Source organism: Aspergillus pseudoviridinutans, assembly GCF_018340605.1.
Source record: "Aspergillus pseudoviridinutans IFM 55266 DNA, scaffold_2, whole genome shotgun sequence".
Taxonomy (NCBI): Eukaryota; Fungi; Ascomycota; class Eurotiomycetes; order Eurotiales; family Aspergillaceae; genus Aspergillus; species Aspergillus pseudoviridinutans.
In genome coordinates this window covers 2,306,899-2,320,918 of record NW_025091282.1, presented here as the reverse complement: position 1 = coordinate 2,320,918, position 14,020 = coordinate 2,306,899, and the positions used below count along the sequence as shown (strand labels likewise).

Here is a 14,020-nt window from a genome sequence, read left to right as displayed (position 1 = left end):
TGTACGAATGGATGGAAAATGCAAAAAGAAACCTCAACTTTGAAACGAGCAATATTCGACTGCGCACAGGAGAAATTGGGAAGCACCGTACGGATTCCCCTTCCATGCGCTCTAGGACGACCCCAGAGCAGGATCTCTCCATCTGCGTTCATGGTGCCTTCTCGGGTGCTGTATCTTTTCTCTAACTTCCTCTTACCCTGCCATCCTTCTATTTTGCATAAAATGGGTTGTCAGTTCTCTTACTGTGAGAGTAATGCGGCATGCATAATACGGGTAATTGTTGATTTTTGTTTCTCGGAACGTGTTCATTCTTCCTTGGGAAAGGGAGTATCTTTTCAGAACTGAAATAGACAAAATTTCCTGACCATACCTTCAATCGTGCCATGAGTAGGTTTCCGTATTAGTGAATTGCTTCCAGGAGCACTAGTCAGACTTCTGGTCGACTTCCCAGAAAGTGAGTCGAAGTGCCCGATGGGGATCTCCGAAACACGATGATTATACGTAAAGGCTTGCTCGCACTCTCCTCGCCGTCGCTATTGAAGTTATAAACAACATGCGCAAGTGATGTGGAAGGTCGATTAATTTCCTAAACAGGAAATGATAGGACGTAGTTAACTTACGGAGTAGGCGGTGACTCAGCATGATCTTCTGCCTCAGGCCATCAAATCGGCAAGTGACGATTGCAGGTAGCCAGCTGCACCCGAGCTTCTTCCCACGAGAGCTTGTCAGGTCAAACTTGTCCTAAATACTACCAAGTTCGTTCCACACGTCCTTCTGCTATTTCTCTTAATTCATCCCTCATGATGGAAGCGACGTCCAGGCAGTCATCGAGACTGCTTCGGTCTTCCATGCGCAGTTCTAACCGCGTGGCCCTTCAGAACCCTTGTCTTTCTGGCACTCTCTTCATATCTTCCAACACCCTGAATACCATTCGACGGCGGAATGTCTCCTCAACATCTCGACGGACTGCGCCAGAATCATCATTGCTAGGCTTCGGACCTGGTTCGTTGCCTGGCGGTGCACCCGCGACCTACTTTTCAAATCGCTCCCCGCTTCCCATGAACACCGTCATTCGATTCGTCCCTCAGCAGACCGCATGGATCGTTGAGCGGATGGGCAAGTTCCATCGAATTTTAGAGCCTGGATTGGCAATTCTGATCCCCTTTATCGATCGGATCGCATACGTTAAGAGCTTGAAGGAGTCTGCTATTGAGATACCGAGCCAGAATGCCATTACCGCGGATAATGTTACCTTGGAGCTGGATGGTGTGCTATATACGAGAGTATTTGATGCCTACAAGGCAAGGTGAGTCTTTCACGGGGAAGGAGACAGCAGATCGCGCCAGGAGATTTGATGCCTAAGACAAGCAAGCTGACTCGTTTCGATTGCCGATCAGTTACGGCGTTGAGGATGCCGAATATGCCATTTCCCAACTAGCACAGACAACTATGCGCTCGGAGATTGGTCAGCTCACGCTAGACCACGTGTTGAAGGAACGTGCCACGTTAAATACCAATATTACGCAGGCTATCAACGAGGCAGCTCAGGACTGGGGTGTGGTCTGTCTACGTTATGAGATTCGGGATATCCATGCTCCGGAAGGCGTTGTTGCGGCGATGCACCGTCAGGTAACGGCAGAGCGGTCGAAGCGTGCGGAGATCCTCGACTCTGAGGGTCAGCGACAGAGTGCGATCAACATTGCGGAGGGTCGGAAGCAGTCCGTCATTCTTGCATCCGAGGCTCTGCGGGCTGAGCAGATCAAMCGTGCTGCTGGTGAGGCAGAGGCGATTATGCTCAAGGCACAGGCGACTGCCAGAGGTATCGAGGCCGTTGCTAAGGCCATTGCAGAGGGCAGCGAGGATGCGCACAGTGCCGTCAGCCTCAGTGTTGCAGAGAAGTACGTCGAGGCCTTCTCGAACCTTGCGCGTGAAGGGACCGCCGTCGTTGTTCCTGGCAATGTTGGCGACCTTGGTGGAATGATTGCGAATGCCATGGCCGTCTATGGCAAGGTCAACGACAGCCAGGCGCGCTCCATTGCCGCAAAGGCCCTTGGAGTGCAGGAGCCTGCTCAGATTGGGCCCTCACATCAACAAAAGGCAGAAAAGCACACTTCTGAGCCGGAGCGTCACGTTGAGTCCGAGACTGACAAGGTTGAGAATGTCGCTGATAGTGTCTTGGAAGGATTTGACCAAGCGAGCCAACAGAGAAGATAGAGGAGTCTAATTGAAGGTGACTCTTCTCGATAATCTCTTGGCGCAATCCTCCAGACTTCGGGCGTTTCCTTTCGGCCAAGGCATCTCCAGCGATGATTCCGTCCAGCTGAAATGATCTGTTGGGTGTACGATAATATCTCGTGACAACCTGTACCTTACGACCTCTCGTCTTTTGCAAGCATCATTCTACTTCTCAACACTATCTAGCATGTTCTCAGGAGTGCAGGCAGGGAGCCACCGTGGCGAAGAACAAAAGTCGTCGTCAAGTGTTGGTTGGTGTTAGCTGATTTTCCTTCACTTATCCTTTCTCCGCTTCTGTGTATAATGTACAGTACCCCAATCGTAAGTTGGATGCAAAAATAACATGTAGCCTCTTATATCTCACCAACAATGCCTTCAAGGCAAGATATGCAGTTCATTGTTAAGATAAATATGCGGATAGTCCCTGCAGGCGGAGAATATGAGGGAGCTCGGACCATCCGACTCCCGCGCCTGGAGATCGCGACTAGGCTAATCGGTCCTCCTTTGTTCGCGTTGGCGTATTCTTAGATTAATCTCCAGACAAATTTCGAGGCAACTGACTGGCGCATCCCTTTTGCTCGACCCGAAGCTTTATTCCAGTCAGCAAGTACTTCTGGGCCTTGTTCCTTCTGTTATTCGTTCAATAATAATAATTCATCATCGGGTGAGCCTCAGCGCCGTTTCTCTGCGATGGTCCAGGTAAACCATAGTCCTGCATCCACGTCAGCCTACTAGGAGCCCAGCCCGAACATAGCGGTCCTACGCGGAAACAGAAACATCATTGAAGTGCGAGAGCGAAAGCCGCAGTTGTTGCGATGCATATCTTTAAGCCGGTTTGGCTGACCCATGGAGGTGCATATTGTCTTCCATTTTTTGTTGGCGCTTTGTGATACCATGAACCGCACATCTTTACTTCGGAGATCGAGATGAGGCTACTAAACCTGTGCTAATACTGTTTCTTGCATGTACAGGGGAGAGAAAAGACTTCGAGGTTTACGCTTGCGATATCTCTCCGGACGGAAGCCGTTTGGTCACAGCAGCTGGAGGTGAGAAATTCCCAAACCAATCTATGGACCAAGTCGTATGGACACGAATTTTGGATAGTCGCTGATATAAGCGCTCCTACTTATGCAGACGGATACGTTCGAATATGGTCTACGGAAGCGATCTATAATACGGGAAACCCCGAGTATGCGAACAAGCCCAAGCAGCTTGCGTCGATGAGCAACCACTCGGGCACGATTCATACGGTTCGATTCTCGCCCAATGGGAAGTACCTGGCGTCGGGTGCGGACGATAAGATAGTCTGTATCTATACGCTGGATGCGAATCCCCCTTCACATGCTTCAACGTTCGGTAGGTGCTTGGCTTATTTTGACCGTGGGAAGGGAGCTGGCTAACCGGTGTTGTCTACGAAAATGCTAGGGTCGAATGAGGCGCCGCCTGTGGAGAATTGGCGCACGATACGGAGATTGATCGGCCATGACAATGACGTGCAAGATCTAGGATGGTCGTACGATTCCTCAATTTTGGTATCTGTTGGACTGGATTCCAAGGTCGTGGTCTGGTCAGGGCATACATTCGAAAAATTGAAGACGCTGTCCATCCACCAGAGCCATGTCAAGGGAATCACATTCGACCCGGCAAATAAATACTTTGCCACGGCGAGTGACGACCGCACGGTCCGTATCTTTCGATTCACGTCGCCTTCACCGAATTCTACGGCTCATGATCAGATGAACAATTTCGTGCTCGAACACACCATAACCGCGCCTTTCCAAAACTCGCCACTTACTGCCTATTTCCGTCGCTGCTCGTGGTCTCCGGACGGAATGCACATTGCGGCTGCCAACGCAGTGAACGGGCCTGTTAGTTCTGTTGCTATTATCAACCGAGGTTCGTGGGATGGTGATATCAATCTCATCGGCCACGAAGCACCGGTGGAGGTGTGCGCTTTCTCTCCACGATTGTATTCAAGTCAACCGGTCAGCAAATCGGCGGTTGATAATCAAAATCATGCAATGCAGAATGTGACAGTCATCGCATGCGCCGGCGGAGACAAGTCACTGAGCATCTGGATCACCAGCAACCCCAGACCCATTGTGGTCGCCCAGGAGATGGCTGCCAAGTCAATCTCAGATCTAGCCTGGAGTCCCGATGGAAAATGTCTCTTTGCGACTGCCCTTGATGGTACGATTCTTGCCGTTCGCTTTGAGGATGGGGAGCTAGGCTACCCAATGGCGATGGAGGAGAACGAGAAGTCACTTACCAAATTCGGCACGAACAGAAGAGGCGCTGGCATCGCTGAGACCACGGATGGGTTACTGCTTGAGGAGAAGAGTAAAGCGGGAGAGATCAAAGACGTCGAGGGGCGAATGGGTGCTCTAATGGGCGATGGCCATGCCACGGCAGAAAGTATGGTCAATGGCAAGGCGGCACCACTTCCTTCAAACGGTGCAACGCCTGCCCGAGGTCCCTCGCCGGCCCCAGATACGCAGAAGGCTCAACCTAACGGCACCGCAGCAACAGCAGCAGCTCCGGAACCGGAGAAGCCAGATCCGTATCAGGCGAAGTTAGAGAGGCTAAAGCAGCGCCCGACGTACACGAAGGAGGGCAAGAAGCGAATTGCACCTCTTCTGGTATCAGGCGCCGGCGCGGCAGAGTCATCTCTGCCCCAGGCACGGCTCATGGCTTCGGTTAGTAGCCAAGTGAAAGCCGATGTGCCACAGTCGATTGTTGATCTTTCGAAACCTTTTGATGGATTACCTAAGGGTGGACTTGCTGCGTTGCTTTTCGGTAATAAACGAAAACTCGCGCAACTCGAGGGCGATGAAGATGGACATGTGGAGAAACGGGTCGCACTGGCAAGTCAGAACGGCGCGGCACCGATTCTCGCAAATACGCCGGATGGGCTTCTTCCGGCGCAACCTCAATCTGCACCGACGGGACAGCAGCCAACGCCGGAGTTCATAAGGCCTGCTGTAACGAATCCCTGCATGGCGATCAGTCAGCTCCGTCTTGCAGTACCAAAGGTCCGCAGCCAGATCGTCCGAGCCATCGATTCCAACGGCAGGCCGACGGAACCGCCTAGCGCMACAGGAGAGCCGGGGAAATCGCGGGCTGACGTTGTCTTCGAGGCTCGTAATCCTTCCCCTGCAAGCTTGACAGGTAGAGCTGTAGATCGCGAGCCTGTACGCCTCACGCTGTTTCGCGGCGAACAGCCACTGTGGCAGGATTTCCTCCCACGGCCCGTGCTTCTGGTGACCGGTAACCAGAGCATGTGGGCTGCCGCCTGCGAAGATGGATCAGTCTACATCTGGTCGCCCGCAGGCCGGCGACTTGTCAGCGCTCTCGTGCTTGAAGCGCAACCAGTGATTCTGGAATGCAACGGCCCATGGATCCTGTGTATATCAGCGGTGGGCATGTGCTATGTCTGGAACGTCAAGCATCTTTCTTCCCCTCACCCTCCCATCTCCCTCCAACCAGTCCTCGATGCAGCAATCCACACGCTGGGTGCGCATCCGTCCGCGGCTCCGGCAGTCACCAATGCGCGAATCAACTCGGAGGGCCGGGTGGTGGTCGCATTGTCCAATGGCGAAGGTTACTCCTACTCGCCTTCCATGTACACCTGGCAGCGGGTCTCCGAGGCTTGGTGGGCCGTCGGCAGTCAGTACTGGAATTCGACGGAAGCTCCGGTGGGCAACCTGCAGTCTGCGGGACCGCAGCAAGACAAGGAAACCAAGGCCGCCGTCTCAGCTGGCATCATTCCGTTCCTGGAACGCAATACGACAAATGAGACGCTTCTCCGCGGACGAGCGTACTTCTTGCAGCGGCTGATCAAAGTCCTCTTATCTCGCGAGGGCTACGAGAGCTTCGAGTCAAGTGTGTCTATAGCTCATTTGGAGAACCGGCTGGCCGCAGCCTTATCGCTGGGAGCTAAAGAAGAGTTCCGGCTCTATTTGTCTATGTATGCCAAGCGTCTCGGAGCGGAAGGCCTCAAGATGAAGGTTGAGGAGCTGCTGAAGGGGTTGATTGGAGGCCTATTTGAGGAGGAGGATGAGACAGGCACAGTCCGCCGGCTACAAGCGAACGAAAAGGAGGATCGAAACTGGCAGGAGAGCTCGGAGACCCTCTGTGGCTGGCCACGCGAGGTGCTGTTGAAGGAGGTGATTTTAGCCTTGGGTAAGTTGCAGTGACATTCTTTCTTCTGCATTGATGACCATACGTCGCTAACTCTGCTTTTCTTTTCTTTTACCAGGCAAACACCGGGATCTTCAGCGAGTGACCGTTCCTTATGCCAAGCTGCTGGGCGTGGTGGACAACGAGTCCGAAGACGATGACGCAATGGAAACATAATCTGAGAAGAACAGTTGACAGTCTCGTTCTTTCGCCCATGATCTTTCTGTACGGCGTTGATGATTCGGGTTCCTTACGGCCGGCTTTGATTGAGCGGTAGCCATTTTCTTTATTGTGAAGGAGCTACGGATTTAAGGTTCTTTCGTCGCTTCCACTTCATATATCCGGATGTAACATACTTTTCATGCTATAGTCTTGCTTCAACATCTGACCTCTGAAGGGGATGAACTGTGTCGCAAAGTGTTTTTGCGGCCATCGCTTGATTCCTCTGCGTATACAGAGTAGGACAATGTCACGTGCATGACCGAGGGTTCTACAGTCATGTGGGCGGTGGAATATTGACTGGCAGAAAAATTGCAAAATTTCCGAGAGGCACACGAACAGCACGAACATCATCATCATAATAGAGAAGAGAAGAGAAGTTAGGCGAATTCCTGTACAAGTAGGAAAGGAAAATCATTCTCATCTCAATTGCTCTCTCAATTATCATTTGACCGCATAACGAAGATTACTGTGACAGCCTAAGCTATCTCCCCCTCAATTGGCCCCTCCTCCCTTTCTCTTCTTTCCCAGTTTCTCTTCTGCCCACTGTCAGTGGGCGCTCTTCATCACGTCTCCCGCACCGCCCGCCGTCTTTCTCTTCTTTTCTCTACCCCTCCGTTTAGAACGATCCGCAGCTGGTTCTGCTTTTGCCTCGCGCCTCCATCAGTCCTCTCCTTTCTTCTCCCCGTTTTCTTCTTCTCCCTATTTTTCTGCCTTCTCCCGCCGAAACTATTCCAGCAAGAAGAAGAAAAAGATGCCTCCCAAGAAGGCTGCTGTCCAGGAGAAGGTCCTGCTGGGCCGTCCAGGAAACAACTTGAAGAGTGGTATCGTATGTGAGCATTGACCCCACCGTACTATTTTTTTTTCTGCCCTATTTCCCAGCCTTTGCTTTTTTTCCCTCTCCTATTTAAATCACAGTTCCATCCGGCCACAAATTTTTCTCATTTACATCCTCCTTGTCCTACATCATGTAGCTTTCATCTGCTATACTCACACAGATGTGAAGAAACCAACATCCAATCTAACAATGATGATTGATTAGGTCGGTCTGGCCAATGTCGGCAAGTCGACGCTCTTCCAGGCCATCACCAAGTCGTCTCTGGGTAACCCGGCCAACTTTCCCTATGCTACTATCGACCCCGAAGAGGCTCGTGTCATCGTCCCTGATGAGCGATTCGACTGGCTTTGCGAACACTACAAGCCCAAGTCTCAGGTTCCCGCTAACTTGACCGTGTATGATATCGCCGGTCTGACCCGTGGTGCCTCTACTGGTGCTGGTCTGGGAAATGCTTTCCTTTCCCATATTCGTGCTGTCGATGCCATCTTCCAGGTCGTCCGATGCTTCGACGATGCTGAGATCATCCACGTCGAGGGTGATGTCGATCCCGTCCGTGATCTGACCATCATCAGCGAGGAGTTGCGGATCAAAGATATCGAGTTTGTTGAGAAGGCACTCGAGAACCTGAGCAAGCAGACACGGCGCGGCGGACAGTCTCTTGAGATGAAGAAGCTGCGTGAGGAGGAGGCCACTGTCGCCAAGGTGCTTCAATTCCTGAAAGATGGAAATGACATCCGAAAGGGTGATTGGGCTCCCAAGGAGGTATGTCTTTTTTTTTTTTTTTTTTTTCTCCCTTCGATCGTTTCTGTATCACCATTTCATATGATGAATAAGAGCTTTGCTCGATATAACCCAGCTCGTCGAACAGCCTCATTTTAATTACAACGCAGAGGCTGTTATGAGATCATGTCCTATCTGATTTAATTTGCAACCCATTACACTCTGTTTACGCCAGTTGTCTGTCCTTCAGATACTAATCGGTCAATCAATAGGTTGAGGTTATCAACCCTCTCTTCCTGCTCACGGCCAAGCCCGTTGTCTATCTGGTCAACCTCAGCGAGAAGGACTACATCCGTCAGAAGAACAAGTACCTGCCCAAGGTCTTTGAGTGGATCCAGAAGAACTCTCCTGGCGATCCTCTGATCCCCATCTCCGTCTCCTTTGAGGAGCGCTTGGCTGCCTTCGGCGATGACGCCAAGGCCGCTGAGGAATGCAAGAGCTTGAACACCAAGTCCGCTCTGCCTAAGGTTATTGTTACTATGCGTCAAGTTCTCAACCTGGCCAGTTTCTTCACGACTGGTGCAGACGAAGTCCGTCAATGGACTATCCGCAAGGGCACCAAGGCTCCCGCGGCCGCTGGTGTGATTCACACTGACTTTGAGAAGACCTTCATTCAGGTCATTGTGTACAACTACACTACCCTGCGGGAGTATGGTGACGAAGCCGCTGTCAAGGCTGCTGGCAAGATCATGACTAAGGGCAAGGACTACGTTGTGGAGGATGGTGACATCCTCCTCATCAAGGCCGGTGCTGCCAAGGGCTAAATAGATCAATCAAAATTTGGATATAGCTCATTTAGGCTGATACCTTGCTTGGGTTTATTTGTGATTCCCACCCATGCATGGTAGAAAGTACTCAATATCGCGAAATTTAAAAGCCAAAAGTTGCCCTCTTGTGGTAGTGTGACCATTATAGGTCCCTTAGCGTATTCAATGTAGATCGTAAATTGATAAAGTGCCTTATAGATCAGGCATAAAGAGAGCTTCAATCAGCACGTGACACCTACTGCCCCTCCCCGCGTTAACCGCGTCATACCATTGGCGCAATTCGTCGGAGGGTTGTGAAGGAAATAGCGGACTGGTTCGACGCTGAGAAAAGCCCAGCGACTGACCATTGACCTCTACGTCGCAAAGCCCAAAATGTTCAAGAAAGAGTGAGTACCCTACGAGTCCGAGTTTGTGTCCTGGGACCCGTTCGGTCTGTGAGAACCCCGTGAGACAGCAAGCCATCTAGTTATCTGTTACCCCTCCGCAAACAAAGCAAATGCCGAACCAGCGTCAAGACAAAATCACTGTATTGCTGCAACTGCGAGAGAAGCAAATCAATGACGCATGCTAATAGAAGATGAAAATAAAGTATCCCCCCTAGCGGCCGCTCAAAAGTCAAGTCCTCGGTGCAGCGCGGCCTGCGCCAAAAACTCCTCGACACATATCCCGGCTTCGAGCCGTATATCGATGAGATCCTCCCCAAGAAAGCCCAGCTCGATGCGGTGAAATTGTAATCTCCCCCCGGTTCCTTTGGAGGCGGGATTTTATCGATTGAAGGTGGGATGGAGGCTAATGATGCGGACACTGCTACAGACCGGATCGAGCGACATTATACACCATCGAATCGACCCCTCTGTTCTACCAGCCCATGGATGGGCCACCCATCCCGCATCTCAAACTGCTCCATTCCTACCCTGATGCCTTGCCGACGGTCCAGATCGATCGGGGCGCGATCCGGTTCGTGCTTTCGGGCGCCACGCTCATGGCGCCTGGGCTGACGTCGCCTGGCGGGCGGTTACCCGATGCGGAGCATGCGCTGGAGAAAGGGCAGGTGGTTGCGGTCATGGCTGAAGGGAAGGAGCATGCGTGTATGGTCGGGCCGTTGAAGGTCGGGACGGAGGAGATGAAGGAGAAGAAGAAGGGTGTGGTCATGGACGAGGGGCATTATCTGGGTGACGGCTTGTGGAAGATGCATTTGGATTGACTTGGTTCTCTTTTGTAAATGACAAATGATTTGAGGTTCTTGTTCTCGCTTGGATTGCCAACTGATTATGCTTACACGGAAGCAGCACATATATGTCACGGCAGATGAAACTGCTGTCGCAGAAGAATAGATGACTATCATGAAGAAACATTCCGACGCTAGTCTGAAGTTGTCAGAACGTCGAGCCTGATGGGCTTAGTGAATCGTCTATATACGGAAGAAAATTCCAATTGAATACAATTGTAGAAGAGAGAAGTTGCGACACGCTCTTGCGTACATGCTCACTGACTGATCGCAGAGAATGTGCTTTGATCGTCTGCGCTGTCCACAGGCGACCCTTGGTCCTCCGAACGAATCTGTTGTCGCGAATGTGGGGATACGGACGATGTTGGCGATAATGTTGGCCATGGTGGTGAATAAATGCCCAAGCCTAATCCTTTGGTATTGATCCCTGAGCCGTTCGAGTTCAAGCCGCCTCCTGATTGAACTCCGTGTCTCAGCCCGACCCGCGAGATAGCGCGTCGAAGCATATCCCCAGATGCATCAAGAGCAATCAGGAACCGCGCCAGCTCACCACAGAGCTCCCAATCACTATTTTGCGACGCGAGACCAATGAGACGGACAACGTAGTCCTCAATTGGCGCCTCGTGACCACCCTCATCTTCGTCTTCAAGGGCTTGTAAGACGAGCAGATACCCCACCGCCGTCTTGAGAGAGTTGAGTCTTAGGGCCTGTTCAAAAAGATCCTTCGGAGGAGGCAAGTGGTTGAAAAGTGTGCGCCATGAGCGAAGCTCGGTCTTCCTCGTGCACTGGACCACAATGTCCAAAAACACTTTAATCGGCAGTGATGCTTGGAGGAATGAAATGACGGATGGCAATAGTGGCTCGTGTCTTTGAGAGGGATTATCTGTCTTGCTTTCCTTCCTCTCATTATCAACCTCGTCATCCAGTACGTGGTGCAAAAGCATTTCTAAGGCATGCGGGAAGTATGAGAGATGTGAGAAACGTTGGCATAGCGAGAGTGCCGCCGCGATGTCTCCACGGACAAGATCGTGCTGTAGAACATATGGTAGGAATAAATGAGTCTGTTCAACATCAGTACATATGTCAACATGGATGATATGCACAAGGAATAAAAAGTGGAAGATCATACCCTTATAGCGAATTTCAGAGCGGCAAACGTGACATCACGTCTTTGTATCATTTCCGACTCGACGCCCAAAACTATGCCCTTGTTCAACAATACTGACAGAGGGTAGAAGTCCAAAGGCACTTGTATTGGCTTTGGCACTTCTTCTCGTTGCAGAACGTCATGCACATCCCCCCAGACGAGCAATTCCCTGCCACAGAACATCCAGAGGGAATCCCGCAGTGATTGATCGCTATGGTGGTACGCACTCAATGCAACCTCGGCCGAGGGACTGGCTGGAACAGACTCATCCACCGGCGGTGCAAAATTGAAGGAGAATTGATCTCGCATCAAAATATAGTACTCAACGTCGTGAGAAATGACCCGCATATCATATTTAAGCTCGCCAGATTCTGCCAAGCTGGGTTGTAATAAAACCATGTTTCCGTCTACCAAGAGCAGCACTGATGCCACCTTTACGTCCTGAGACGGATCGCCGTTTCCTGCCAGACGTTAGAAATTGCCATATTTCACAAACCCATGAGGGTGGCCCTTAGACACTTACGCATCTGATCCTCCGGCAGTACCCAGCTAATCGCCCGAACCCTGGTAGGTGCCCGCACAATACCGTTGAACGCAATCTGACCAACAGGGACAAGGGTTATCCGTTGCTGCATCGAGTTGATAATATAATGGTATAAGATGTTATCATAAGTGTAGACAAGAAGGGAATCTTCGCCAGAAGGTCCTATGAACACTACAGGCGAGGGAAGGTGTTCTGTGTGCAATATTGAATGCTTGTTCAAAGACAGTTCTCGGGAATATAGACGCAGCTGTAAAAAAGCTATCAGCCTTCTGTTGCTTCAAAACAGCTTAGTGGTACTCAAAAGACGAACCTCGTAGGAGCCATCACTTTCGACAGCGGCGATCAGAATGTGCCCATACCAGCACATGCCGCCGCGGACGGCAAACGAATTTTCTGTGTTCGGATCTTCAAAGACTTTCCAGCGACCGCTGTTGACGCTGTAATGCGCAAGTCCCCGTCTACCTGCAATGGCTATGTATCGCCCATCTTGCGAGACGACACTCGAGCGGATCGGCCACTGGGAATGGAGGTATGCTGGAGGATACTGTGCATGATGCCACAGTGAGTCCTTGCCCGAGATTGTCATAAGATCAGGTAAATCATGGCCGCGATATAGGATGACTTCTGTGCCAGTCTGCAACAAGCCTCTGGCTAGATTAGCTGAAGAAAAGCAGCCTGTAAGAGCGCTTCGAGCTGTTTCAAGGATCCATATGCGACGGTCATTCCGCCCTGTCAGTAGAATGTCTGACCCTCCGCCTACCCAGCATCCATTAGATACCCCAGTCAACCAGTCTTCAGAATTGTTTGCAGCGAGCGATCTATCCACCGAGAAGCTGTTTCCACCCGGTTTGCCAAATACGCTCCACGTTGTCCAGCCACGGTCATAGCCTGCAAAAAGACAATATCCATCCGGAGAGTAGGACATAAAGTTCAAGCTGCCAATGGTGGTAGGAGAAGCGGGTAGTTGGAGCTTGTGTGAGAATGGAACATTCCCTAGATAGTCTTTTGCTGTGTAGACGAGGATCTCACCATCGGCGCAGTTCACTGTGAGCAATGAAAACCGGGCATTGATCGCGACCTTGACTGCTTTTTCGCCATCATGCTTCGGATCGTGGAAGCAGTGGCCTTGGAAAAGTTTCCTTGGACTTTCTGCCGTGCTGGTCCTCTCCGGCAGTCGTTGTACGGCATATGCTTGTCCCTCGCTGGTAACCCACACCAATAGATTGATTGCTCGATCGTAGACCATATCCGTGATAGAGGTCCGCTTCGAAACATTCAGAATACGGCTGAGTAGCTCTGACGTGGTCTGGGCCCCGCTTGCGTCCGGAGCCCACCGAATGCATTGGACAGCCGCTGGTTTGACGGTAGCTACAACCAGCTCCCGGTCAAGAGCCAGAGCTTTGACAATGCCAGATTCGATTTTGATTGCCATCCGAAAGCGGAGGCTAACATCACGCACCGCATTCGCATCGTCCTCAGCAGACAGTCGAGCGAGTTGCTGACGACGGTTCTGACTCGATTGATCGAAATGTTGTTGATATACGCGACTGGTGGGGTCAGTCGCAATCGTATAAGTAAGCAGATATCCACCAAGTGTCTGGACAGCAAGTATCGTCGAGTCAGGATGCATCAGAACGGTGACATTCGAACCATAAGTCTTCAGGGATGAGGCGGAGCGGGCAATCGCAGCAACAACTGCGGTAGGCTAACGGCAAGTCAGCAGATCAATTCACACTCCATGACGAGCAAAAGGGTTGCAAGGTCATACTCTAGTCTGCCAAACAGCTATCGAGGAGTCGGTCATCGTCGCAAATATGTGGCCGCTCCGAGAAATACAGAGACCAGTAATGGCCTCATTGGCCCAGGCTGACTCGGTTTCGGGCCCCTCTCCCTTAACATTGTGATCCGTTGCAGATCTCTCCTCTTCAGTAGTCTCACGCTCCTTTGCCTCGGACTCGATATGGGAAGTAATTGGAATCCCTGGGCCATTGATCGCATAGACCCGCGGAACTCCATTTGGCCAGTACATGGCTCGACTTGGGTGCGATAGTCACAGACAGGAGGAGGAGCTCACATTGAGTCA

At 51.4% G+C, this 14,020-nt stretch overlaps 5 protein-coding genes across 5 annotated transcripts; 4 read left to right on the top strand and 1 right to left on the bottom strand.

Annotated features, from left to right (window-relative positions):
- Positions 1-800: 800 nt before the first annotated feature.
- On the top strand, positions 801-2,214 carry Asppvi_002876 (SPFH domain-containing protein; the record flags this gene model as incomplete). Its single annotated transcript, XM_043298855.1, has 2 exons — positions 801-1,306; positions 1,398-2,214. The coding sequence occupies 2 exons, from the start codon at positions 801-803 to the stop codon at positions 2,212-2,214; spliced, it is 1,323 nt and encodes a 440-aa protein (XP_043154790.1).
- Positions 2,215-2,538: 324 nt separating this feature from the next.
- hir1 (putative histone transcription regulator Hir1) lies at positions 2,539-6,591 on the top strand (the record flags this gene model as incomplete). Its single annotated transcript, XM_043298854.1, has 4 exons — positions 2,539-2,556; positions 3,207-3,591; positions 3,661-6,417; positions 6,494-6,591. 4 exons carry the CDS (start codon positions 2,539-2,541, stop codon positions 6,589-6,591), a joined length of 3,258 nt encoding a protein of 1,085 aa, XP_043154789.1.
- A 796-nt stretch (positions 6,592-7,387) lies between these two features.
- Asppvi_002874 (YchF/Obg family ATPase) lies at positions 7,388-9,015 on the top strand (the record flags this gene model as incomplete). Its single annotated transcript, XM_043298853.1, has 3 exons — positions 7,388-7,462; positions 7,676-8,233; positions 8,464-9,015. 3 exons carry the CDS (start codon positions 7,388-7,390, stop codon positions 9,013-9,015), a joined length of 1,185 nt encoding a protein of 394 aa, XP_043154788.1.
- Positions 9,016-9,582: 567 nt separating this feature from the next.
- Asppvi_002873 (translation machinery-associated protein 20) lies at positions 9,583-10,222 on the top strand (the record flags this gene model as incomplete). Its single annotated transcript, XM_043298852.1, has 2 exons — positions 9,583-9,740; positions 9,832-10,222. The coding sequence occupies 2 exons, from the start codon at positions 9,583-9,585 to the stop codon at positions 10,220-10,222; spliced, it is 549 nt and encodes a 182-aa protein (XP_043154787.1).
- A 281-nt stretch (positions 10,223-10,503) lies between these two features.
- Asppvi_002872 (RIC1 family protein) lies at positions 10,504-13,966 on the bottom strand (the record flags this gene model as incomplete). Its single annotated transcript, XM_043298851.1, has 5 exons — positions 10,504-11,307; positions 11,376-11,854; positions 11,917-12,184; positions 12,248-13,642; positions 13,706-13,966. The coding sequence occupies 5 exons, from the start codon at positions 13,964-13,966 to the stop codon at positions 10,504-10,506; spliced, it is 3,207 nt and encodes a 1,068-aa protein (XP_043154786.1).
- Positions 13,967-14,020: the final 54 nt, after the last annotated feature.